We start from the raw sequence: 27,549 nt of genomic DNA on the forward strand, positions 1-27,549 counted from the left end.
GATGAACCAATTTTTTTAGCAATGTTTTTCTCTTGTTGCCTCATAAATGGTTCTCATCATATGGTCATTTTTTAGGCTCATGAGCGGTACATGCTCATTAGATGGATCATTTTTTCCCGAGCAGTACCCATCTTTTGTGGCCTTATGAGCGCTGCTCATCAAATGATGACAAGGAGGAAGAGGAAGATGATTTCCACTACTACTTGGTATGATCCTTCCTAATTTGGCTTGAGCTTGTTAGGTCTTAATATTTCCTGGGCTTACCCGTGCCTTCTTTAGGACCCAAACTTCAGGCTTGAATACTACTTGAGCCTTCACTTGAGACTTGTAATACTTAACCACTTTCTGCTAGTATGTCGCCACCCTGAAATGGGTCTTGTCTCGTTTTTCCTCTATCAAATCTAACTCTATTCTCAATTCTTTATCATTTTCTTCTACATTGAAATGTTGCCTTCGCCATAAAGGAATTCTTATTTTTGTTGGAATCACTACTTCTAATTCAAAGGCTAGTAGAAAAGGGATTTCTCTAGTGGTTGTTCTACGGTGGTGTTATATGCCCAAAGTATCAAAGGGAGCTCTTTTTTCCACCAGCATTGTGTAGACTCGAGACACATCTTAAGTCCATGCAAGATTATGCGATTCATATTTTCTACCTATCCATTGCTCTGCAGGTATGCCACTGATGCAAGATGCAGGGTTACATCTAAATCAGAGCAAAAAGTTTTATACGAGGCTCGTGTTTCAATTTTTGGGTATAGTTCAAATTTTGAGACTCATGCTTCCAAGTTCAATCACTTTTATTCTTTTTAGCACCCTTCTATTCCCCTATAAAAGTTGAGTTTTACTGAAATAACCAAAAAAAAAAAAAATTATAAATGACCTTTTTTTATTTTTACATACTTAATAAGTTCTAACAAATCAATATATACCTTATCAGTAGTGACTTTTCTTCTACAACCACTTTCTTGTAATGAATAGAGTTTTTCTAACTATCTATTATTTTTAAGCAAGCAATAATAATAATAATAATAATAAGGCACGTCATGAACTAAAACTTTTTTATTCAATTAAGCCATAATTACACACAAATCAAACCATCGGGTAGTATAATAGAGATTCGTGTATTCACCTTACAAAAAAATGTACCAAATATACAAATCAGGAATTTTCACATACAACAATTGCTTCATCTGGATATTCAAACAGTCGGTATAGCAAACACCCAGCCGAGATTAAAATGAAGTCTGTTATTGACAGTTGCCAAACAATCTTATGCCGTGATTATTTCTTGACCTGTCAAAAAAATAATTTCTATCTTCTGAAATTTATGCTTTGATTAATGTGTCACGTCTTCTTAGCCTGCAGTAACAGTGAGCAAGAGGAGGATCAGATACAACACAGAAAATAGGCTTATAAACGACCTAGCCTAAATATAAATTCTAAAAAATAATCAATAAAATAAAAACTTCAAAACATTCAACCACCCTTGTGCTACATCTGATCGATGAACTGATCATCTGGGCTTTTTATCTGGGTGCATTTGGAAATGTACTTTCTTGCTTCACGAAAAAAAACAGGCAAAATGTTTTATTTTGTTTCCAATAGCATGAATTTTGAACCTTAAATTTGAATTTGGGTGAATTTTGACAAATTTCAATACAATTTTATACTACATTTTATCCAAATTTAAGGCTTCTTCAAACATGGGATAAGTGATTTCTTTTTCCGAAAAAAAATGGAAGCAACTTTTTTCCTGGTTCAAGACTCTGGACATTTTGACAACATTTTCTGACACAAACTAAAATGAAAACAGATATATCAGACAAGTTTTATGCTACTGTTCTATTTTGAAAAAAATAAAAAATGAAAATAAGCTATTAGCCTTTTTCTGAAGTAGACCAAAAAAATTGCCTCATAATGACTGCAGCCAAAACTAGATTTCATTCAAATACTTTTTGAACTAATATGAGAAGAGTAAGGTTTCCGTGCTGCTAGTTAAGCATACAAATGGTTGTTGCTTGAATCTTGCAATTTCATTGTGTAAAACTCTAATAATTACACTCTTGAAAGCTTCATCAATTCCAACTTCCAACCATTGCAAACTTGTTCATTCATTCTTTAACTGGTAGAAAATTTTCAGTATGGCATTTGGATGAATTCCTCAAGATACTCCGAGATAAGAATACAATACCTTTTTTAGATATTTCTTGTGAAGTTTCATTGCCCCAGTGCAAGCCTTTTTAGCATCTAGACTGCCAGTTATGTCATTCAATATCTAGAAAGAAAAAAAAAAAAAAAATTCTGAATGAGATAAAGAAAAAGTTATAGGGGCTGAAACATCAATTTTCAGAAGGCTGCAACATAGATCCATTGAAAGCTTTAAAAAGGAACTGAAAAATAATGTTCTAAAATGAAGCTATAGCTAAGAATGAAGCAGTTTTACATTTCTTCAGACCATACAAACTACTATAAATTGTTAAGAGCACTAGAAACTCCAACCATTTCCGATGAAAACAGAGGGGGGAAACCCTTAGCACCATTTCCAGATCGAAAACAATTATCAAGAATATATATTAATGGTCTTTGCTGCTGCATGCTTGCACCTCTCTTATCACTACTATTTTTTTATTTTTTTTTCCCAATGTTTCTCCGCTCAATCATTATACTGTTCTCAGGTCATCACTGACAAGAGCAAGCAAATCTGAATTTCTAATGCATCATAAAAAATAAATTCATCAAACTGACCTTAACAACATCATCCAGGCCCCTAGCTTCTTGCAGTAGCTTTGAGCTTTTCTCTTTTAAGACACTGGCAACAAGAAAAACAGAAATTGGAAGGGGTGCTGAGGCATTCTTTCCTGCATTTCTCATGTTTTCCCTTTCAAACTTCCCACACTGGCGTATTGATTTTTTCCCTTTGGATCCCTCACCTCTGTCATTGGCTGATTCAGTTTCTTCATACATGGAGAACGAGTCGGGATCATATTCCAGAGCCCACATCATCTGCCCGAATTTAGAAATTAAAAAATAGAATACAAGAACATTATTCCAAGGAACTAGTGAACTTAATTCCAAAAAAAAAAAAAAGCAGAATTTTCACAAACTGAATGCACCATCATTTTCCTTGGTGAAGTTTATGATTGAAAACCATTAAAGTTGAAACTTGTCAAAATAAGTCTTCTTTTCTATTGAAAATAAATTACTACATAGAAAGGACTGCATTGGAACTTCTTAAATTTTATACAAAATTGAAGTAAAATATTAGCTAAAAACTTTAGACAGCCTTTTATGTCTAAATTAGTTCTATTTGCATTAAAAAAAAAAAAAAAATTGGAAGCCCAGTGCACAAAGCTCCAGCATATGCGGGGTCCGGGGAAGGGACGGACCACAATGGATGTATAGTACGCAGCCTTACCTTGCATTTTTACAAGAGACTGTTTCCATGCCTCGAACCCGTGACCTCTAAGTCACACGGCAGTTACATTTGCATAAGAACCAGTATTTAACCAATTCAAGATTTCCATTTATATCAATTGACGATTTTCCAATAAAGTTTTTGTTTTCCATTTATTGCACTTTATGCACCACATGCTTATCATTGATGCATTTTACTTGCAATATTTTACTTTTACATCTCGCATTATGATGTCTATTAACATTTTCTAACATTTCATAAAAATATTCCATGTTTATGACCAATTTCCATCATTTTTAAAAAATGAAATTAGAATTTCTGTATTTTTGAAGACTCAAAATTTTAATTGTAACCAAAACATAAAACCATGGGTAGGACATAGATATGATCCTACATTGACAGAACCCCCACTATTTCATATACTGTGTTTCAAGTGGCTTTGCAAATTGAAGGGGAAAAATTAAAGCATGTTAGCCTTACAGACATCATTACCCCATTCCCTAATAGCTTAAGCTTCTAAGAATATCTAGTAGTTTAAAATGATATAAGGCTAAGTAATCCAAAAATAACTTGAGCATGGGGTTTCCTTTCTCTAAACCTCTCAGGAATATTAATGAAGAAAGTGTAAGAGTAGTTGATTATACCTCCCAAAGGAACAATGAGTCGCCAAAAGAGAACTCCCGACGAAACAAGACCATGAGCATTCTGAAAGCAAATAGATAGTCACCTCCGCCCAGTGTCTCTGCACTCAAAAATCATAAGGCAACACTCTTACAACTTTCTATTTAATGAGTAATGCATAAAAAACAAAAAAAAAAACAAACAAACAGAACTCATAAAGCATAATTAAGAGTGAAAGTGAATAAATAAAATATGAAATTAATAATCCAAGATTATTGACAAAAAGAACAATGAGCAATAGTTAAGGAATGATACCTAAGTGTTGATGAAGTTTTGGATCAATTACTTGAGTAATTGAAGCTAATTTACTAAGTTGCGCCTCCACTCCGACAGAACTCTCAGTGCATCTGAAATTTCCTCGCTTTAAAATTTCAAATAACAACACATATCATAAGCAACTAGAAATTAAATTAGAAAGCAAATGAAATGAAACAACTACAGTAGCTTTAAAAGTACAGTATTTGACTAATAATTACATTGAAAGAAATACTGTGAGGGTTGAAACATTGCAGTCTCATTATCTCATTGCTATTTAGACAGAAGAATTACATTGGGAAAAAGTGCTAGACAAATTGCAATTGATCCAAACAATGAAATGCTACACATTTATTATCATGCAGATACAGATAGTACCACGGGACCAATGGCACACTACTTGTCTGTACCACCAAGCATATGTCCCACATCATCATAAAATTAAATATTGCAACACAAAATGTCAAATTTTAGCTTTTACATAATTTAATCTTAAGACTCGGTCGGATGAAAATTAGCTTGAAGAGACATTCGTAAATAATTTTCCAGCAAAGACAAATGAATCATCGAATGTAACATAACTGTTTTTGCACGAATATTTCAGGACAATTTGTCTGCTAGCTGAGGCAGCAAAATGTTGGTCTTGAAGCATGTGAACCTTCTGAGAGAGATGTATAATATCCAAGCATTCTTAGTGTTGATGCAAATGCGCAGCGGAAACCGCACAATTGAATCCGGAACAGGCAATGCAAGCACTCAATGAAGAATATGCAGAAACAAGCAATCACTCACAAAGAGAATCAACGAAAACAATAATCAAAGACACAAGATTTACATGGTCCGGCAATGTGCCTACGTCCATGGGAGCAACAACTGAATTTTCACTATCACGATGTCAAGCTTACACGAAGGGTTACAAAATATGATTATAAACAGACCCTCATGCGTATAGAAGTATTAGGACCTATCTAAATAACTCTTATAGCAATTCTCGGAGGAAAATCCTCCAAAAACCCCAATCTACTGATCTTCCAATTCAAATTCCATGACATGCGCCAAATGAAACCATCGATGGTTTCAGCCAAACCATCAACGGTTTATTGCCGAGAGCTGAATCCTACAGACTAAAACCATCAGCAGTTTCAGTCAAACCATTGACGGTTTAATGCCGAGAGTTGAATCCTGCAGACTGAAACCGTCGACGGTTTTCGACGGTTTAATCCTGCAACTAGCCTCCTTGTTCTTTGCATCACTAAGTTTTCCCCGATGCATTCGTACCACTCAAATATGAGCCACATCTCCAACAATCTCCACCTTGGTGAATATTCACCTCTTAGGAGAAAACCGAAAGCATACCTGTTGCTCCACCCAGGATAGTAGATTAGGGTAGTCTCTCGTCTAACACCTGGATACGTTGATCAAGTCCAAGAAACGCTTAAACTTGTCCGTTGTGACCGGCTTTGTCTGCATATCAGCAGTATTGCTAGACATGTGAACCTTCTAAAGTAGAAGTTCACCTGAAGCAATTAGTTCCCTGATCCTATGAAACTGCATATCAATGTGCTTTGTCCTCGCATGATACACCTGATTCTTCGCCAAGTAGATGACACTCTGACTATTACACTGCAGCCAAACTCCACCTTACTAGACATCCAGCTCCCTAACCAATCCTGTGAGCCACAATGCTTCCTTGGCTGCGCTCTGACTCAGTAGTAGATAGGACAACGAGCGACCGCATCATAGACCTCCAACAAATAGGTCCTACCACAAGGGTGACTATGGTAGACCTCCTGTCATCCAAGTCTCCTTTGTAATCAGCATCCACATACCCTACCACTTATGGATCACTCTATTATCTATTGAACATGATGTCATATCCGATTGTATTCTTCAAGTACCTGAAAATCCACTTGACCACATCCCAATGTTGTCAGCCCATATTCGAAAAGAACTTGCTCACTACACTGACAGCATGTGCCAGGTCTGGCCTTGTACACACCATGGTATAAATCAAACACCCCACTGCAGTAGCATAGGGGACCTTCAACATGTCACGAACCTCATCATCTGTCTTAGGGCACTGGGCAGTAAACAACCTAAAATGAATCGCCAACGGTGTGCTCACCAGTTTAGAATTACTCAATACTAAACCTCTCCAACACCTTCTCCACATAACCGCCCTAAGACAATCATAGTCTCCCTGCAGCTCTATTTCTGCGAATGTCCATGCCAAGAATTCTCTTGGCTGCACTCAAGTCTTTCATGTCAAACTCTTTTTCCAATAGAGTCTACAACTGATTTACATCAGTCATGTCTTTAGTAGCAAGAAGCATGTCGTAGACATAAAACAACAGAAATATGAGAGAACCGTCCTCAAGACTTCTCACATAGACACAACAATCGTACTCACACCTCCTGTAGCCAATACGGATCATATAGGCGTCAAACCTTTCATACCACTGCCTCGGAGACTGCTTCAACCCGTAAAGTGACTTCTTCAATTTACAAACTAAGTGCTCCTGTCCAGGTTGGCAAAACCCTTCTGGCTGTGTCATGTAAATCAGCTCCTCCAAGTCACCATGAAGGAACGCCATCTTTACGTCCATCTGCTCCAGATGCATGTCGTATTGTGCCAACAGTCCCAACACTCCCCTGATAGAAGTGTGTCTGACCACAGAGGAGAAGATTTCAACATAATCAACTCCCTTCCTCTATGAGTATCCTTTTACTACCAAGCGAGTCTTGTACTTCTCTCTTTCATTTTCTGAAACTGCTTCTTTCTTCCTGTACACCCACTTGCATCCAATCGCCTGCTTCCCAACTGGATGCTCCACCAAGTCCCACGTCTGGTTCTTATGAAATGATTTCATCTCCTCCACCATGGTGCCTATTCAACTGCCCTTCTCCTGTCTGTGCACGGCCTCCTGAAAGGTAGTAGGATCCCCACTGCAAGTGAAAGGTGCATAAGACACCAAGTCGTCAAATTTGTACTTGGGGGGTGGCAAGACGATGCGTCTGGGTTTGTTTACAGCTATACTACGACGAGGCTGCTGGTCATTCGAACTAGAACTCCCTGTGTTCTAAAAATCGTCATCTCCACCGTGAGTTTCTAACTCCACTTGCACTGCCGACTGATCTCTCGAGCTAGAACTCCCTGCATTTACGTCCCGAGTCTCCAACTCCACCTGAACCACATGCTTGTTGCTGTTACGATTTTCTAGCACCTATTTTTCTATTTCCTCTTGAGTACGCCACAACATGGCTTTCTCATCGAAAACCACATCTTTATTGATCACCACTTTGTTTGTCACTGGAACCCACAACTTGAACCCTTTCACACCTGGCACTTTCTAGACTTCGCCTAAAGCTTTGATCTCTCCTCACCAAGAATGTGCACATAGGCTAGACACCCAAATACTTTCAATCTGGAGTAGTCTGCCTCGTTACCTGTCCACGCCTCCTCAGCAACTTTCCAATCTTATGATGCCCTTGGTGATCTGCTTACCAAGAAACAAATCGTACTAACCGCCTCAATCCAGAAATTCATAGCGAGTCCAGCATATAATCTGAGACGAGCCTTTTTAGTTAGGGTTCGGTTCATCCTTTCCACCACACCATTTTGTTGTGGTGTTCGGCATATTGTAAAATGTCTTCTTATGCCATGCTGCTTGCAGAACTCTCTAAAACTCGAGTTCGTGTACTCAGTTCCATTGTCTGTCCTAAGGAACTTAATCTTTCTCCCAGTCTAGTTTTCCACCTCAACTTTCCACAGTTTAAGTTTGGCAAATGTCTCCGACTTGCGCCGCATGAAGTATACCCAGACCTTCCGTGAGTAATCATTGATGAAACTCACGAAATACATGTCCCCCTCGTGATGCACTCTCACCAACCCCCAAACGTCCAAATGAATGTAGTCCAATATTTCCTCCATCTTGTGCGTGGATGTCATCAACTGAACCCTATTTTGCTTCCCCAGCACACAGTACTTGCAGAAACCAGCATACATAATTTGAGCCCCTTCAAAAGATTTCTCTTGTGAAGTTCTTTTATTGCACACTCACCCATATGCCCTAAAACGCATATTCCACAAAACGGTACTATCTGACTCAGACTCTACGGCTGCAGCTCCACCTACAACCGTAGTACCAAACAGTGTGTATATATTTTTGGGTACTCTCTTCCCCTTCATCATGGTCAGACGCCCTTATACTCGCCTTCATTACCCCACCTTCAAATTTGTAACTAAACCCGTTACAATCCAAGATGCCTAACGAAACCAAATTTTTTCTTAACTCCGGTATGTGCCTAACATCACATAACACCCTCACCACACCATCATACATCTTAATTCTAATATTCCCCATCCCGATAACTTTGCATGCAGCATTGTTTCCCATCAAAACGGAACCAAAACTCACCAATCTGTATGTAGTGAACCAGTCTTTGTTGGGCATCATATGATAAGAACACACCGAATCCAAGATCCAAGAATCCTCGAACTCATCCGACCCAAATGAAACCGAGAGCATATCATTGTCACTGCTTCCAAAGTCTCCTTCTACTACATTCGTTGTGTTTGACGAACCTTCTTTGTTTTCAGCATTCCCCTTCTTCCTTTTTGGGCAATCGGGTTTTATGTGCCCCTTTTTCCCGCACTTAAAACACCGCACGTCCTTCCTCTTCTTGGATTTGGACCGAGCTCTATTGTTGCTCGATCCACCTCAGAACTTGCTCCTCCCACAATCCTAATTCTCCTTCACCACAAGCCCTTCACCTTGTGAACTCTAATCGCTAGCCTTCTTCCTCTGATGGAACCCCAACAAATCACTCGTGATATCCTCCAACTCCAGGGTTTCTTTCCCCCATGTCAAAATCGTAACCAGATTCTCGTACGTAGGAGACATGGGTAGGGAATTAAGTAGCATCAATGCTTTTTCTTCTTCCTCCAACTTCACATCAACTTGCTTCAGATGACTAATGATCTGATTGAATGTGTTGATATACTAAGTCAGGTCCGAACCCTTTACCATTTTAAGCCAATATAGTTTTTGCTTAAGATACAACTTGTTTGTCAATGACTTGGACATGTACCGGCTTTCCAGTTTCAGCCAAACCGCTGCCTGTGATTGCCCATCCATGACGTGATACATCACGTCATCGGCCAAACAATGTCTAATAGTGGACACAGCTTTCGCTTCCAAATCATGCCGTCCATGCCTTCCAGCTTCTTTCCGTATAGTGCCTTCACCATGCCTTGCCACACCAACAAGTCCTTAACCCTCCTCTTCCAAAGTCCGAAATTTTCCGTTCTATCAAACTTTTTAACATTGAAGTTCACTGAAGAGAACCCAGCCGTTACAGCCAATAGCTCTGATACCAATTATTGATGCAAATGCACAGCGGAAACCACACAATTGAATCCGGAACAAGCAATGCAAGCACTCAATGATGAATATAAGAAAACAAGCAATCACTCACAAAGAGAATCAACGAAAATAATAATCAAAGCCACAAGATTTACGTGGCTCGGCAATGTGCCTACGTCCATGGGAGTAGCAACTGAATTTTGACTATCACAATGTCAAGCTTACATGAAGGGTCACAAAATATGATTATAAATGAACCCTAATGCGTACAGAAATCTTAGAACTTATCTAAATAAATCCTATAGCAATCCTCAGAGGAAAATCCTCCAAAAGCCCCAATCTATTGATCTTCCGTGACCTGCGCCGAATGAAACTGTCGATGTTTTCAGCCAAACCTTCAACGGTTTAATGCCGAGAGTTGAATCCTATTGACTGAAACCATCGATGGTTTGATACCGAGAGCAAACTGTCTCTGATACCGTCGACGAACAACTAGCCTCCTTGTTCTTTGCATCACTAAGCTTTCCCCAGTACATGCGTACCACTCAAAAATGAGCCACATCTCCAACAATTAGAAATAGTAGGCTTAAGAATGCAGCATGCAAGCAAGCAAAATTATTGTTTTTGTGAATTTATATTATTTTATTTTTCTATTAGGGTTTCCATATTGGACTTTTGTCCCTTCTAATCAAGAGCTGTTCACATCTAGTTATATCTATGATTAGCAATGCTGACATAATCCATCCGGTCAAGCTCTTCCCTGTATTTATACTACATCACTTAGGATTTCTAAGAATTAGGAATTTCACTTCTTAGGAAGAAGGGACCATCTATAAAAACACTAAATGGGAAATTGTATGCTGAATCGTTGGCATCATTTCTTTTTCCTTTTTTCCTCCCCCTCCTTTCTCCCTCTTTTGTTCTGTAATTTATCATCCAATCAGGCACAGTTTTGATAACACTGACCCTAGACTTTAAAAGATCATATGTAGCATTTAAACTATATCTAGAATTTCTGTTCTCCGCTATATATGTATATGTGCATGTGTGTATTTTATATGGAACCCAAGGAAAAAGGTCAAGATATCCATGAAAGAAGAAATTTTTTTTAAATACCTGACAATTTTATTTAAGAAAACTTGAGTTAAGTTGCAAGAAGATAAGAAGGCATAGAAAGCCAAATGGAAATCCAACCATTAGTTACACATAAGGTTGCTCCCACCTTCATAAGCATTCAGAAGAGAACCCCGACTAAATGCCAGAGAATGAAAATTACAAACAAACAAAAAGGATTCTAATTTTAAAACAGGTGAGCGAAACTATATAAAGGTTATTCTTACATTGTTGAGAAAGCACTTGGTGTTATAAATTCTTGAACAAATCCAGCAACTAAAATAGAAATCTACAATTAAGAAATGAAACATCACAGCATATAAGTTCCATGATCAAAAAGAAAAATACATACCAATCTCCGCATCAAGCGTTCAAAGCACCAAAAGGCATCTGCTTCATCTTCAAAAAGAATTATCATGGGGGAGCAAAGATCACTCATTCCTGCCCAACATGTTCATAAAGTCAGAATGCAGAACCATCAAGTTGCTCAAAGTAGTACAGCTAAAATTAGAACCAATCCCCACTACAGAAGGAGGTAAAGAAAAACCTGTGTCCCCAAAGACTTAGAGGATAGAACAAAACTAAATGGGAAGAAAGATTGTTCAATAGCTTCGCCTTACAAGCAATACAAAGTAGCTATATTTATAACAGTTTTATGCCATGTCAGCATTTTTTTTTCCTCTTTTTTGTGGTGGGGATGGGGAGAGGGAGAAGAATTGAGACCTTCTTTCTAATGGACCCAAGAAGATATCAAATGCAAAAGCAAAATTAAAAACTTGAGTTATGCTTTCATTATTACTACTTGTCAAATACTATTTATGGAAATAATTTTATAGAAAGAATGCTTATATTGGTGGGTCAAACCTAATCAAAGACATTGATGATACACTTGATCAAACAAGTAAACCAGAATAGTACGTGTCATTTCTTCTACCTATGGCAAGGATTCATTTCAAACCGAAAGAATGTGCAATGCTGAACTGCATGCAATTAAAGCCTGAATTAATTCGATGCAGCAACAGTGCCTTAGATGATGCTCAAAGCAGCAGGCTGTAAGTATGAATATCATTATATTATACACCAGGCCATAGTTTTCCTACAAGATTTCCACAGCATTTGTAAGTTCTCTATCTTTTACGTAGCCAATCCCATGTCTGGATGAAGGAGAATCACATTGGGCAGCTAACAACCAAACTACCTAATCACTCAAATGGCATGCATGCTTTAACCTCTCATAAGGTAGACAGACAAGTGGTAAGGGTGAGCTGTAGGACAAGCTGTCAACTTAGGCATCCTGGTTCTCCAGTGTTCAATTCCTCTCAGTATCGAACATATTTTTAGTGGATGCTTGTGATTTTTTTTTTGGGGGGGGGGGACACCAGTTGTCCTAAAGGTAGCCGGAAAATTTATAGGCAGGCCACCAATTAAAAAAATGCATGGATAACTACAGATGAGAAAAGAAACCCATGCAGCAAACCCAAAGTAGTTTGGGCCAAAGGTTTAATTGTTGCAATTTTGTTGGTTTTAATAAAAACTGGTCAAATTTTTAAAAAATTTTAAGGATTAGCAATCCAGTAAATAACAAGAAGCAATATTTGTCAAATATAAGATTACAATGCATAAGTTTTTGTGTGTGCTTGTTAGATTGCTAACCGAATAGACTTAGAAATGAAGCAACCAATACTTTAAGTTTCGGATCTAGTGGCCAAATCAGCTCAAGAAATTTGTGACAGCAACCACGGAATGGTGGAACAGAGAAAATTTTTTGATAAACGAAATATGAGAACTGTAAGGATATTGGAATGCTTAATTATCTATTGGCCGAATCAGCTCAAAGAAATTTGTAACACCAACCACAGAATGGTGTCAAGGGAAAGAATTTTTTGACAAATAGAATGAGGGACAAATAAAGAATTAGAAAAATATACAATGTGAAGTGGAGGATAGAAAGAGGGGAAAAAAAATGAATAGGAGTCCTAGAAGGTGTTATTATTGTAGGAATGTTCATTTTGATCTACCAACCTTGACAGTAGCCAACATCTTTATCTATCCAGGCATAAACAGCTAGAATATCCCAAAGTTTAGACAGATTTTCTTGCTTCTCATAAAACACCAATGTCCTGTCAGTGCGAACCACATCAAGACCTGTCAAGTTTTACAATAAAAATGCAAGTTATATGAATGTCAAAGGAGTATCATTAAAAAATTAGTACAAGTAGTGTGAACAACAATCAAACCAGGAAAGAAATGATGCTTCAAACCTCAACTCATGGAAGTTTTCGAGGGGAACTATTCAACTCAACATAAAGGGCTTCTGTTCATTCATAACTAGCATAGTATGTTTATTCGGTGGTTTTGCCACCCAACAAAGGAGTCAAGGGATGCAAGCCATTTAGACCACAGTTTTAGTCCCATAACTTAAAAGAGTGATGATATCTAAGAGTAAGTTGTTCCCTCCCCCACATCTACCCCAATATATATATATGTCACAATGGATGCAGTTGAAAACTGCATATAAGGAAATTATAAGAGGTTGCCTAAAAAGAAGGAAATGTTGGGTTTTTCTGTTGAAACTTACAAAAGGTAACATAACCAGGTTTAAGTTCCAATAAATTAGAATCTTCAGAAACTGGTATAATATTCCCTAAATAATTGGGAAAACAGTAGAATAGATAAGATTGGCAAATGAGAAAACGGGGGAATGTCGAGGCTCTGTTTACTTGTCGAAAATGATTTTATTTTCCCTTTCCAATTTTTCAAATAAAAATTACAAAAATGCCACTTTGTTTTCTAGTTTTCTGAAATTATACAGGGAAGTTGGAAAACATCCTTTCCTTGTTTCACTAAATTTCCTATATAAATCTTGGAAAACTAGAAGAGTTGCATAATCAAGAAACTTTTGAACAAGTTCATATGAGTAAAACATTTTCATGGAAGTGACTACAAGTAGCTCGGTATGAGCAGCATATCCAATATCTGCTTTATGATATTTGGCCCAAAAAAAAAGGGGAGACTGTGGGGTGGAAAAATAAAAGAACCATGTGCATATAATGATTATAGATAGCTTCAGATGCTTCTAGCCAAAGACAGAGCATGCATTACTGCAAAATGAGGAGGCATGCTTCATATTTCAACCATTATGCTGCCAGAAATCGCAAAAGTGGAAGGCAAGCAAACATAGCTTCTGCTAAAAATACATCATTACATTGTTCAGTTTTAAGTTTCTTAAACTGTGATACCAGCAATTTTGATTGAACACTAGCTAAAATAAGATGACATTTTCTCCAAAAAAAAACAAAGAAAAAAAAAAAAAAAGAAGATGACATCATAAATAAATTCAACTATAGAAATATGAGACACAAAAGACACGCTACAATTATGCTTACATTGATAGAATACAATCAGATATTGAAACATCAGCTCAAAATCAAAATGCATAAAATTAAGAGAAACTAAGGAGCATCGATACTCATAAAGCTGAGTGAATAAATCTCATGATCCTTCATATTCTCAAACTAGTCAAACGAGGTACTGGATCACATTGTGTTGCAAAGATGACATAAATCAGGAGTCAAAATTTGCACAAAAAAACAAGAAGCATTTGATAAAACAAACAGCACCAACCTATTTGATGCAGTGTAAGCTTCCACTGAATTTCTTTCTTATCTAGAGGACCACGACTAATAGGCTGTTCTACTGTTTCTGAACTGTAGGAGGAGTTTGCATTTACACTAATAAAGGCATTACCACCTGACATATTGCCAGTTGAAGCCTCGGAGATTTCAGCTTGGCCATTTACTTGAGGAGGTAAATGCAGCTCCTTTTCTGTATTTCCTTCTAAAAGTACTAAAGGATCTTGAATGGGCTGTCCATCTTCAGAGATAATGGGTGCAGTGATAAACCTACCACTTCCGATGAGTGGGAACATTTGACGGCACTCTTCTTTCCACATAGCATATTGCCTCCTGGAGTTTTAGACATATATGACATTTAACTACTGATCTCAGGAGATGAATCTCAAACATAAATTGAAAACAAAGGGCAGAAACTTCAATTTTTTAAAGAAGAAAGAATTCTGTGCAAAAACAAAATGCAAATAATTTTAATAATTTACTTGAAAAATAATGATACTTGGGGATGAGGCCCAAAGGATGGAAGCGATTTTTCATAGTTCCAATAACATTTTAAAAGCAAAATAGCCAATCAAATTTTCTGCTATCTAGTAATCATTTGAATTCACTGCCTGAGGGAAATTTATATGTAATGTTATCCTTGAAATATGATTGCATTTTAGCTAAATAAACATTAAGAGAAATTATTTAGGAATTTCAAATCTCAGAAAAAGATGATTCCAAGAAAAGAAATTCAAAGAATATGAGTATTTTGGCAATTCATGGTTGAACAGAGGGGTGGGTTAGGTTTAAAGCTGAACCAAAACCTAATGGATGCATAAAAGAATTCAAAGGCATAGGCATAAAAGAGCTAAATAATCATATTCTCATGCATTGTGTATTACCTTTTTATGCATGTTGCATGTGTATTGCATTGTTTTGAGAAAAAAGTAGTACTAACATGATGGCAATTTAGAAGTAGCAACCATGTGTCAGCTATATGTGTAAACTGCAACAGGATATATGTAAATGAAGCAAGATAGAATATCCTGGAAATAAGTTAGAATATCCTAGAATTTAAAACCAAATTAAGTTTCCAAATGCTCCAACCAAGAATTAAAGAAAATTTTAGTGTCTAGTTGACGTAATTGTTAATTATGAAGGCAAAACATACAAATGAAAATTAAAAATAAGAAACAAAATGGCAAGCTATTTCATAATACACCCTAAACTAAAACAAATTAAAAATCTGGTTAAGTACATGTCTGTTTTTTATCATTGGATCAACTAATAAATTAATTATCTTTCATCTTTCAATCACCATAAAATTGTTCATCATCAAGTACATGCAATTTAACAGTACCACTATTAATAAATCAAACAACAGAAATAAATATAAAGCTTGAATCAATTAAAATATGATTAATATAATGAAAGATGCAAAAGAAGATATACATTTAAATAGGAATCACTTAATAATTATATTTTTAAATTCACTCTTTAGTACTCCAAGAACAATACTTGCATATGAAAGTTGAAAATGGTGAAAATATTTTTTGATTATTTTCGTATATTTTTTCAACTTCTTAGAAATTTCAAAGAGATTTTAATCTTAATTTCATTTTAAATTCGCATGACAAATAAATTAATCCCAGGTGAATTTTGGATATTTGAGCAGTCTCACAACAAGATGCCACAACAAGCAAATGGCAAACCTGGTTTTTAGTAGTTGCCATAACAACACAAAACTAAAATACAGCAGCCCTAATAAATGTGTCGCCACCACCTGTTTCCTTACTGTAATGCAATGAAGCAGAAAATTAAACAAAAATCATACTATATATAGTCCCTTAATTTCTTACAACTAAATTCGTACAAGCAGCTGCAACATAATACCAAAAAGTAATACCAGAAAGAATTAAAAAGATGCACGCACACTACAGAAAGATGAGAAGGAAGGTACATAGTATGATGTAAATGACTATAGAACAAGAGATACCCTTAACTGAAGCTCGACATCCAAATCATTTGAGGGACACCATGGAGTCCCAACATAAGAGTTCCATCCTAGCAAGATATATGGACCACATCAGGATAGTTGGGAGGTGATTTGGTAGGATGTTATGAAGTTTTTTCATGGAAGTCTCATCAGAACAAGGTGGCAGGAAAGAATGTGAATTCTACTTTTAGTGCTCTTGTCATAAGTAGCGCTCTTGGAGGGTGAGAGGCTTTCGTCCGGTTAGCTTAGTTACTAGTCTGTACAAATCTTGGCTAAGGTTTTGTCTAAGAGGCTTTGAGAGGTGTTAAGGGGTACATTTACTGGGAACAAGCTGCCTTCAATGAGGATAGAGAGATTATAGATGCAGTTTTGGTTGCCAATGAAGTGGTAGAGGATGTGAGGAGAGGATGGAAGGGAGTTTTGGTCAAATTGGATTTTGAAAAAGACATCAATATGGTGAGTTGGAGTTTTTTGTACCAGCTGACCAGGTTATGGTTAAGAAAGGGTTTGGAGAGGCTTAGAAGAAATGGATTAAATGTGTTTACACAAAGTGAGTATGTCTCTCATGGTGACTAGTCAACTAAGAGAAGAGTTTTAGGCTTCACAGGGGTTGAGAGTTTTGAGACAATGGATCCCCTCTCACCGCTTTAATTTATGATAGTAGTCAATGTGCTAAGTAAGCCGACTAACCATGCTTAAGGACTTGACATGATTTGTTGCCTTAAGGTAGGCAGGAAGATGGTTGTAGTGTCCCCTCTCCAATTTGCTGATGATTCTCTTTTTTTCTTGAAGATAATGTTGTTGAAATTTCAAATGATTTTGCCAACCTTGAAATTTCGAGCAAATGAACATGTCTAAGAATGGGGTGGGTGGCGTTAATATGGGGAGGTGTGAGTTAGAGGGTTTTGTTATTTGAGCTGGTTGCACCACTTTAGACTAGCCTTTGACTTATTTCGGTCTTCCTCTTGGAGGCAATCCTAATTCCTTTACCTTGTAGAATTTGGCAGCTGAGAGAGTGGACTGTAGGTAAGGTCTTAAATTTCGATTTTGACTCAAATTTTGAAGCTCCAAAAGTACAGTAATTTCAACGGAAATTTCAATTTCAATTCCAATTTGAAAAAATAATGGAAAACAATAGTAAAGCATGAAATTCTTTTATGAAACTTTAGAAATGGTTTACAAACGTAATAATATAAGTTTTAGGACTAATATATTACAAGTTAAATACATCTATTTTGTGTATGAGGTGGAAAAGTTGTAATATAATTTATGTATCAAACATATTTGTAAGATAATGTGCATCAACATATTCAATTAATACAAATGAAATTCCTAAATCATTTAAATTTTTATTATACAAATAATGATAATTTAGAAATAAATGGTTAGATTAAAAATGTTGTTGTAAGTTATTTTTTCATAAAATTTCAAAAGCCCTTGTAATAATCTTTTTTTCAATAAAAAAAAAAACAAATCAAGAGAGAAATTTCACTTTGCTCCTAAATATCTCATTTTAATTTTGAGGAAATTTCATTCTACAGTTAAACTTTTGACAAGTTTCGCCAAAATTTCGAGATCTCAATAAATTTCGGATGATTTGTTGAAATTTCAATGGAAATTTTTTAAAATAGAAATCGACTACCATTTCGATTTCGAGGGTAACAAAAATCAGAAATTTAAACAATTTTGTGGAAATTTAAGACCATGGTTTGGAGGATTGGAAGAGTGCTTGTTTATCCTTACAAGGTCACATCACTCTCATTAGTGCAGCTCCATCTAATATTGCTATTTATTTTCTCTCTTTCTGGAGTACATGTGAGTGTGGCTGCTACATTAGAGAGGCCTATGAGATTTTTTTTTTTTTGTTTTGGGTTGAAAATAGGAGGAATAGAAGAGGGACCATCTTGAGAGCTGGGATAAGGTTAGAAGGCCTAAGTCAGGGGGTTTAGGCCTTGGAAATGTGGTGTCTAAAAATGTTTCTCTGGTTGCGATATGGTTATGGAGGTTCCCATTGGAGGTTGATTCCTTATGACGCAAGGCTATTAGAAGTAAGTATGGTTTGCATCAAAATGGTTGGGAAAATAGAGGTACCAATAATGCTTCTCATGCCAGCCCTTGGGAGTTTAAATATCTCTACCATCTTACCGGGTCCCAAGTAAGAAATAGAAATCTCATTCGATTCTAGGAGGTTAATTGGGTGGGTGAGGTCTCATTGAAGGCATTGGTCCCTTATCTTTTCAGACTATCTTCCCTTCATAACTCCTTAATTAATGCTTTTTATTCTTTGGAAGGGAACTCTCTTTCTTGAGATTCTCACTTTGCAAGAATCTCAATGAGAAAGGTGTTGATGACCTTAGCATTTTGTTGAGTGTTGGACTCTTTTATTCCTCAAGAGAGAAATGACATGAGGATTTCGATCTTGGATGTTGCTGGTTCTTTTACCACAAAATATTTTTTTATTAGTCATAAACTCAAATTCTTTTTCTTTCCCCTCGAGTAATTTTCATTTGGAAGGCTAAGGTTCCTCTTACTCTAGTTCTTAATAGGCTAAATACTAATGATTTGTTGCAACTTGCAAGTGAGGAGGCCCTATAATGCCATGAGCTGGATATATGCATTTGTGTTTAGAGTCAAGTGAAACTAGTGAACATCTGTCTCTTCATTGTCAAGAGGCTAAGCAGCCTTGGGCCAATCTGTTCTCAGTTTTTTATGAAGCAATGGTGCCATCAAAGACTGTCGGCAACTTTCTTTTTTGGGGTACAATATAAGAATTTTGGAAGGAGTGAGAAAGGGCATAATTGTGGGAGATGCACCTTTTGCCTTTTTTAGACTTTGCAAATCAAAAAGAATGCAAGTCTTTTTCATCGGAAAACAACTCCTTCACATTTATTATGGGATAGAGTTGTTTTCTTTGCTTCATTTTGGGCTCACAGCAGGGTACTTTCAGGGAGTTTTGCAGCCTGTTCTTCAGAATTGGAGTCAGATATATCATGAAACTGTTTTTCATTTTTTAATAAATATATTTGTTCTATCAAACAAAAAAGGATATATGGACCACAAAACATGGAAGAATCTTAACCAAAATCTGATCTTACACATAAAATCTCAAAAACCAGAAGAGAATAGAATTGTATTTCACCCTCATGAGAATGCTCATTTGTAGAGAAGGTTTTGAACAGCCAAACTAAAATGGTCTTTAGAAAGACTTCCATTTAAAGAGTCAAAATAATTATCTTCCAACCCCATTCCCCACTATCTGCACTCTATATTCTACCAACTGGAAAATTTGATGCACAACAGAAAGGAAAAAATGTTCATGATAGATGAAGCAAAGTATGAAAGATGTACTACCTTCGATGTTGTCGTATTTGATCTCGTTCATCAAATGTGCTCTTTGGATCATAACAACCAAGTAGAAATTCCCAAACTTCTCCTCTAATAGATGGATGTATACCCTATTTGAGCCAAACAAAATGTTAAGAAAGACCCCTGTTTTCTATACCCATACATGCACATGGATGCACCTAAATGCCCACCATATAATATAGGGTAGGATAGACAAGTACAGAAAAAAAAAAAAAAGCCAAACCAGATTCCTTGTCTGCATTAATGCATTAGTACATATCTTGCCAACCTATTTAAATTTATTTTTTTTATAAAAACTAAAAATCAGCACCTAAGCAACCATTGGCTTACCCAGACAAAGTCCTCAGCTAGAAGTCACGTGAAAATATTTTCATTTAACAAGTTAATGAACTGTTTCCAGTTCCATTTTAAAGTAATAATGCTGTACCATATCGGAGACAAACAAGCTTAGTTTTGTTTGATTTTCTAGCCAAATCTTACGCAACAATTGCAAAGTAGAAATGAGTAATCATATCTAAACAGAGGACATGGATGACTTTTTCTTAGAGGGAGGGACAAAGACCCTTTTTGTCGGGCCAGCAGCAGTAATGGACTTTAATTCCTATACTAGTAGAAAATTTTTCCAAACTCCAAGACGCACGGATCCATGTAAGTCATCAATAGAAAATATTTGCAAACAAGTTCAATTAACTAGTGGAAGTATCCAAAAAGAAATGAGGCAATAGTTACAAATAAATAGTATAACCGCACTTCAGACTTTAGAAGTCTTAAATGACTGTCATGTTATGAACAAGAAAAGGAATGATTATAAAAATAATAATAATTAAAAATAAGATGGACCCGGATTATGTTGGTTGACCAAAAACTGACATGTATGTAACAAAAGTTTAACCTGAGCATGGATATTTTGCAGGGCCAGTGGTTGACATGAAAGGCTAGAAAGATAAATATCATTAATCAGGCCATTCCTCGGCTATGAATACTCAAATGAGCTATAAATCAAACCAACACAATGCCAATTGAGATGATTCGCAAATGAATGTGTTTTTCCACATCATGACTAAGTGTCACGAGCTAAGCTTGTTCAGGGCATTATGTTTGCCTGTGACCGCTTGTCTCGTGTGCTTGGAATGGGTTTCCATCATGTAAATACTAGTGTAAGATTATTTTCTACTAGTAGCATCTTTGTATGCCAAATAAGGCAGTATGACTCCTCGGTCACTTTGATGTTTCCTAGTGTCAAGATGATAATTACATAAAAACCTCTTTAGGGGAAGGTGAGTGTTCATCAGTCATTGTAAAACTCACTAACTATTGTCAACGTGTTTAGCCTACTTGCCTCCCTCGCTACACACACAATGTCAACGGAGGTGTTGTTAATGAATTGTGTAGATTCAATGTTTACTGCTTGCTTGCCACTGCTTTCATGACTGCTTACTGTTTTTGCTGCTATTTGATTGAATGCTACTGAAAGTGTTTTGTGGATGAATGTTGGTAAACTAAAGGCTAGTTAGTTAAGCAAGAGTGCTTTAACTAACGCCGCACGGCCCTTTCACAAAGGTGTGAAAATAGTCGGCCCGTGACACTAAGCAAATACCTAGGCACACAGCATGCTTGGATAGAAGATAAATAGAAGACACATTCCTTAGGCTAGGATAATCACCTAGATGCAATTCAGCGGGTAAACTCTACTAGTATTTGGATGTTGATTTTGGACTTGAGTTTAACCAAACATATGAAATAAAAATGAGTTAATATACAAAATAATATCAAAATTGTTATAAATTGAGGAAGGATAATGAAAACCCAGATTCTACTAAAAAAAGAATATTTTCCACTCTCTCTATCTCTCTCTCTCTCTCTCTCTCTCTCCAAGCAAGCGCGACACAATTTTTTGTGGTGATATTTGTAAGTAAGCCACGTGATTTTGAAATAAGTTGAAATCATTTTGTGAGATTTCAACAAAATAAAATTTTAAAGTTATAACTCAATCTTGCTAGATTGTTGCTCTATGAAGATTAGATATCAACAATTTGATGAATTCTTATCACTTCAATCTTAACTTTGAAACTACTCTTTTTGCTTTGTTCTATTGAAGATGAACCTTTTTCTCAAGGAATTTCCACATTATAAATGTTGCTTGATCATTGATATTGGATATATGTCCTTAGCATTGATTTTTTAAAAAGTAATATCAGTGAGTCATTTATTAACCACCACTTCAGTAAGCACCATCTAACACATGACATATACGACATCACTAGGATTGTATTTAGGTGGCCAACAAGAGAATTGATAATGATCACCAAGAGGTACTGTGCGGTGAAGGCAATTTAAGGCAGATAGAACCATCAAGAAACACAATAAGTGATTCAAATCAACTTTGGAAGTTAATTTCTAAAGGTGTAAACATTTGTCAATCTAAGTGTGCATAACAACAAAAGTATATCAAGCAATCAAGCACATCATTCATTAATATTTTTTGCATACCACACCTAAGCACGCATGGTGGCATCTTTTGAAACATGAATATGAACTTACTCCACGTTGGATCCTATTTAGTGTCTTGCCTATATCAAGATAACCTTCCGAAGTAAATGCAGCCTGCCATCTTCTTGCACTTAGAGTTTTACCAGCCTGCATAAGGAAATTAAAATAGGAATATTAAATTACATAAATAGAAAATGGCACATACAAGGGGTATAAAGCAGAAAATCAAAATCTAAATGAACAAAGGGAATTGATCATTGAAGGCATGCAATTCTTATATTTTACAGGATGAAATGATGCATCCATATTGTAACAACCAACAAGAAACACCAATTAACTGTCTTAAGGAGGAAAAACTTAGTAGAAAGGATGACCTCTCATAGATCTCAAACAAACAATTGGATGTGCTAAACCGACAGGACTCCTAATGAAGACTCCTGAAGAAAAGTCTCAGTCATATAACTTAAAAAAGTCAATTTAATTACCTAACATCAATTTTTTTTACACACAGCCTCAGTTAAACTCTCTCTCTCTCAATTTTATGGAGCACTTTAAAAAACCATAGAACAAGTTTTTTCAAATTTCAAGTTTCATCCTTACATATCAAAGCAAACAAACCTCAATCATCCACTTCCAGAACATATTCTTATATATATGTTTTGAGTCATTTTCTCCAACCTACAGTATGCATTTAATTGAGTCTACGGTGCTCAATAAACCCAAGAAAACCGACACTGAACCTGAAGTGAAGAAACTGAACTTAGTTGGGACAATTCATGTTTTGTTGGGCTACAGGAAAAGTACTTTGTCCCTTGTGATGATTATCCTCTCATAACAGTGTCTCAAAGAAAACTTGCATAATTAATCATCTTCAGATTGCTTTCATCCAGAGGTTTATTCACATAGCAATGAGCAACATAAAATTGTCTTGGGTTGCTGTTAAAAATATTCTTTTCTCTTTATCAAGCACATTGGCGTAATAATTTTAGCCCATGTGCTCATCAGTTTTGAAAGGCATTGTGTAGGTGCAACACAGAAAATGCAAATAACAGTTTGTAACACAAGAACTTAACAACAACATTAATAACAGTAATAATAAACAATCCAACTGGAAAGTAAATTTTCTATACAAGAGCAGCTTTATATTTGGTTTTAAAAAGCTTCCAACAAGATCATACCAAAATCATCAATGTACTGCATATTCAAGTAGAGGATCAAATTCAAGATTTTTTTGGGGGGGTGATTTGGGGTGGCGGGGGTGGTGTTAATGTCTATACCTTCCTACTTCTGACTCGGGACACTCCATAACTTGATCATACATTGATAATCAACCACAAACAGAACCCCGAAACTAGTTGTTTTAAACAAGCTCATTGGCATTCCGAATTAAGCTTTCCATCCACCTTCTTCCAACACAAAACTAACATCAAACATCGGCTCAACAAGGTACAAGCCAAAAACAAAAATTCCCCATCTGATTCTAAACCAAAAAAAACAAAAAAAAAAAAAAGCAAGAAAGCACAATCAATCATCAATCATATCACACAATGCAGCTCAAACTTCATAATCGCAGAACACGAGACTCGAAATAAACTGAACAGAGAACTTTTCAAAACGCAAATCAGTCGGTAACAGACCTTGATTTTGAATCGGGTTTTTGGAACATCGGTGCACTCAGACCGAACCTCATAGAAAGAATCCGCAGGAGCTCCAGCGTCCCTCCACATAATCCCCCAAAAGCAAAAACAAAACTCCCCGAACTCTAAACAACCGGCTCAAATCAGCAACACCCTCTAGCTGGAATCCCACAACCAACCCAATAAATAAATCGGGTTACGAAGATAGGCAGAGGGCAGAGGACCCCGCCCAGATCACGAGGGCTGGATCCAACCGCGACGAATTCAAAGCAGAAAGAATCAAAAATGAGAAAAGAAAACAACAAAAGCGTTATTTATGTCTCATGGTTTTGGAAAAGATTGGTGGAGGAGGAGAGGTGGTGGATGCCGAAGGTCATGGACATGGTGGGAGGGATTACTCTGTCAAAGGTCCGAAATGGCTCCCATTTCAGGACACAACATAACCGAAGCCCCCGCTTGTTTTCTTTATTTAACGTCCCCTTTGTCTCTCTCTCCCACTCTATGAATAGTTCTATTTATTTCTGTTCTCGTTTTAATTGCTTTTGTTTTGGATATTTATTTTCCTTTTTTCGTTTTCGCTGTGCTTTTTGCTTCCCATCTCTAATTGGGTGGGAGACGAGAAAATCGTGGATTTGCGGGCATTTGTTTTGCTGTCCGTCTGGCCCCTTGTCGCGGCGAGGGCCAAGGCGTGGGTAGTGAGTTTTCACACCCGCGTGAGGTGGCGCGTGCATCTACGCGCAGCCCAGGCTGGGTCAGCGGACTCCGACTTGGGTTGGCACGATGTGGGCCCAATTGGAAAGAGGGGCAGGATGGGATGGGGCTGAGGTGGTTGGGGCAGGGGAATGGATTATTTTGCGAGGGTGGTTTGGTGAGGAAAGACTTTTTCTTGGCTTCCAAACAACCATACAAAAGCACAAAGAAGGAAAGTTCTCCCCTACTGATTTAACTTGTCTTAGGTGAGTGGAATTTGAGTGGCAGTAAAATCATGTACCTTTTTATGATGTATTTTTTAAAATTCTTTTAATTAAAAGTCAATGCATTCTTGTAAATTTCAGCAAAATAGTCAATGTATTGTATAGCCCCCTAAACGGGTTAATACAGTTGTAGAAAAGGACCATATTTTCATTGCAAAGCTCCACCCAACATACAAAAGAGGAAGGTTCTTCTTTTTTAGAAGAGACTAGTGTAGATCTAGTAATATAAATAAATATTCATTAATTCGAATTGAATTTGATGTGTTTAAATTAATTCATATCTAATTTGCCTACTCAACGAGTTGGATATGAATTGCAATTTGACTATTTGACTATCCGTTTGATCCACCACGAATTTATTTGACCCCGATCCGCTTTACTATATTTATGGTGGATGCTATGATGTTCTGGATCATAACATTATAATTAATACAAGGACTTCCATGGTTTGAAGTTATTAAAAAATTTGCTTGGTCAATTTATTTCATAATTGATTTTAAAAATATTCATGTCTTTTCTAATTTAAATTTATATGAAAAATTACATTTGAGATTGTGAGTTTTTCTTTATTTTTGACAAGTATGTATTAAAAATAGTCATTTTTTTAAATTTAAATAAATTTTACATTTATTAGTGCAGTTTTAGGAGTAGCTATGTTTTCAACTTTGTAAATGTATTTGTCATTTATCAAATTATAAGTTCAAATGTAACTTTAATTATTATACCACGAAAAAAGTTATTTATCAAATCGGGAAAAAAAATTGTTCTTAGAAATTGAAAATTATTCTTCAACCACTACAAATTATTCGATCGAAATTGGAACGCCTCGAACCCGTCAGGTGGGGCCCGGGAGGTTATAAGACCATTCACACATCTCGGATACTATTGACTTTGGTGTAATCTTAAGAGGGGAGTGAATTGGGTTTTAAATCATTTTGATTAAATTAAACATTTACGTCGATTCACGACATATCATATCTCATTCAATATTAAATGCGTGTATAAAAAAGGATTAAGTTAATCAGTTTATGCATACATGCATATCTCATTCAAAGTAAATGTGTACATACAACTGAATATAACAGTAAATAAATAGACATACACATACTGAATTTAAAGTACAGTAATTTAAATGAAATAGGGAGAGAGAGACACACACAAAATTTGTTATCAAGGTTCGGCCAAACCAGCCTACGTCCCTGCCTTGGGCATAACCCCCCAAGGATTCCACTAAACCTGCTTACTTAACCAGACGGAGTAAAAGCCGTTTACATTCTCTCCTTACGGGGTGAGGAAAATCCCAACTCAATTACTAGGTTGAGCCGAACTAGTTTTACTTATGGGGCTGAGACTCCCAAGTTTAATTTTCGGGGTGAACCAAACTGGTCTCATTTACGGTGCTGAGACTCTCCAGTTCAATTTACGTGATGAACCCAACCATTACACAAAAAAATATATTTTTGAACATAATACAGTGCTTCTAAATACAAGCAGGAATGTACACAATAAAGCTCAATACAAGCACTCTAAAATGACATGCAATGATGCTCAGTAGAGTAAGGGTGTTTTTCTAAACATAAAATTTTCAATCTTTGAAAAGTAGTGTATATGATATGCACAACAAAGATTTTGTTAGAATTGGTGTATTCCCAAGAGGGGGGAGTGAATTGGAATTTTAAAATTTTCTCCTAGGTTGAACTAGATGTCAGTTGAGTATTACAACCTAGGGTCTTTCTATCCAGTTCCAAATACGCTGATAAATATAATATGCGAAAATTCAAATCAAGCGCATCATTCACATAATAACATACACGTGCGGTAAATATAAAGTGCGACAATTTACACAAATACACGATATGTTATCGGGGTTCGGCCAACTGTGCCTACGTCCCCGCCTCTAGCTCGCAAGCCCGAGGATTCCACTGATAGCTTACTTAAGGGTGGAGCAACACCGATTACAATCAAGTCAATTAACACAGGGCTGACCTCAACCTTAACTAGGTCAATTAGCGAAACTGACCTCAACCTACACGCCTTAATAGGATGGCACATCTAGCTTTCCTAACCGGATCTAAGCCAATCCGGGACTATTCCCGGGCTAGTCTCCCTCTTTAGGCCCGTGTCTAGAAATACAACATATGCGTATTACAATCAATTGGTACAGTGATTTTGCTTTCGTGTAAAGCAGATATGTACCCAAATACGCGCAATTACATACACCACAATATGATTCAATATGTAAGCTCAATGTGGTTCAATATCTCAACTCTCAGAAATATGTATTTACTATTAGTGTAATGAGTGCGTGAGAGTATCAATCAAGTAATCTTTGTATCACAAGATATTCAACAAGTACGTTCATACAAAGATGTCAAGTTTCAAGTATTTCAATCAGCAGGATGTCTCAAACATGTAAATATCAAATGATGTATATACTTGGTTTGTAAAAGATGTGTAATCTTTGTATTCAGCAAATAATATATGAGTGAGTGAATATTACAACAAAGATCACAATCACACAAACAAATATTTCTTCAAATGTTTTTCAAGATAAAGGCACAATAGATATTTAAAAATATTTGAGAAGTTTTTGCAATCCAAAAACAAATACAAACTTCTCAAGATATTGCAATGGATATGCA

The 27,549-nt window shown here is 36.4% G+C and overlaps 1 protein-coding gene across 1 annotated transcript; it reads right to left on the reverse strand.

Moving 5' to 3' along the window:
* Positions 1–1,044: 1,044 nt before the first annotated feature.
* LOC131145559 (GTPase-activating protein gyp7) lies at positions 1,045–24,810 on the reverse strand. The gene is made up of 11 exons (XM_058094708.1): positions 23,934–24,810; positions 22,348–22,443; positions 19,792–19,895; positions 14,455–14,795; positions 12,853–12,975; positions 11,183–11,271; positions 4,352–4,457; positions 4,060–4,157; positions 2,746–3,003; positions 2,192–2,275; positions 1,045–1,359 (listed from the first exon to the last, which is right to left on the reverse strand). Exons 1-11 carry the CDS (start codon positions 24,021–24,023, stop codon positions 1,345–1,347), a joined length of 1,404 nt encoding a protein of 467 aa, XP_057950691.1. The 5' UTR covers positions 24,024–24,810; the 3' UTR covers positions 1,045–1,344.
* Positions 24,811–27,549: the final 2,739 nt, after the last annotated feature.

The sequence above is a fragment of the Malania oleifera genome, chromosome 1, assembly GCF_029873635.1.
Source record: "Malania oleifera isolate guangnan ecotype guangnan chromosome 1, ASM2987363v1, whole genome shotgun sequence".
Taxonomy (NCBI): Eukaryota; Viridiplantae; Streptophyta; class Magnoliopsida; order Santalales; family Ximeniaceae; genus Malania; species Malania oleifera.